This window comes from Rhinichthys klamathensis, unplaced genomic scaffold (assembly GCF_029890125.1).
Source record: "Rhinichthys klamathensis goyatoka isolate OS25496 unplaced genomic scaffold, OSU_Roscu_1.1 h1tg000093l_1, whole genome shotgun sequence".
NCBI classification, from domain to species: domain Eukaryota; kingdom Metazoa; phylum Chordata; class Actinopteri; order Cypriniformes; family Leuciscidae; genus Rhinichthys; species Rhinichthys klamathensis.
The window spans coordinates 284,222-285,128 of NW_026606632.1; the positions used below are offsets into that span (position 1 = coordinate 284,222).

Consider the following 907-nt stretch of genomic DNA (forward strand, 5'->3'; position numbering starts at 1 on the left):
TTAGTTATAACTGCGATTAAGCACATTTATCCTTCTCAGGGCATCTTTGTTGTCTATGGTCTTATGGACGGTAATGATGAAGGGAAAGGCCGAGGGCAGCTCGACTCTGCGGCTGAGCTTTTGGTGACCCCAGTGCAGGCAGCGCAGTCTCTCAGCCAGGTCCCGACGGCCCGCACGCTCAAGACCGTCCTGCAGAAGCTTGGTTTTGTTCGGTTTGTCCCAGGAACGCTCATACCTATCAATCATTAGAGGTACCACTACTTAATAACAGGATGACTCTCATCTTTAATAATAATGGCTCATTTAAAAACATTAATTAACAGTTACATTTAACAGTGTGTTAGATTAATACACACCATGATTCCAGCATTCTCTGAGCCTGGACCCTCTTTTCTTTAGATGTTGCATGAAACTGTCTCACTTCATTTCTGGTGAATCCAAGTTCAAATGCTAGAACGTTCCATTCAAACCCCAACTGCTTAGCAATCTCCTGCACGGATTTCATATTGATCACAGCATCCTAAAGGACAAAGAACAGTATACATGGACATGGAGACATATTATGGGGGGCGGGGGGGACTATAATTTATAATAATATTGGGTTACACGTTTGTTTAATTATACATGTATAAGTACTGAGTAATATTTATTAACTACATGTACTTACTATAGGATTATGATTAGGGTTTGGTTTAGTTGCATGTAATTATGCACAATTTATACTAATTACAAAGGTAACTATGTAACATGTAACAAGGACACTGTAAAATAAAGTGTTACCCAATATTGTAGAGATGACTCACCTCTTGTGCTTTGTTTGGCATTTTATCCACTTATACAAGGATTCTAGTTGGTTCCACAGGCAAGAAGCAAGTGCTACAATGCAAAGTGTATCAGAACAGTACCA

At 39.8% G+C, this 907-nt stretch overlaps 1 protein-coding gene across 1 annotated transcript; it reads right to left on the minus strand.

The window, feature by feature from the left end:
* On the minus strand, positions 1-907 carry wu:fc50b12 (uncharacterized protein LOC103911624 homolog). Its single transcript, XM_056252168.1, has 3 exons — positions 804-907; positions 357-520; positions 1-235 (listed from the first exon to the last, which is right to left on the minus strand). Exons 1-3 carry the CDS (start codon positions 822-824, stop codon positions 1-3), a joined length of 420 nt encoding a protein of 139 aa, XP_056108143.1. The 5' UTR covers positions 825-907.

What these genes read in the sequence shown, in the direction of transcription:
- wu:fc50b12 (XM_056252168.1), bottom strand. Translation starts at nt 824, where the DNA reads ATGCCAAACAAAGCACAAGAG. An exon ending in TGCCAAACAAAGCACAAGAG is followed by an intron (nt 521 to 803) that starts GTGAGTCATCTC and finishes TTTGTCCTTTAG; the next exon opens with GATGCTGTGATCAATATGAA. An exon ending in CAGAGAATGCTGGAATCATG is followed by an intron (nt 236 to 356) that starts GTGTGTATTAAT and finishes AATGATTGATAG; the next exon opens with GTATGAGCGTTCCTGGGACA.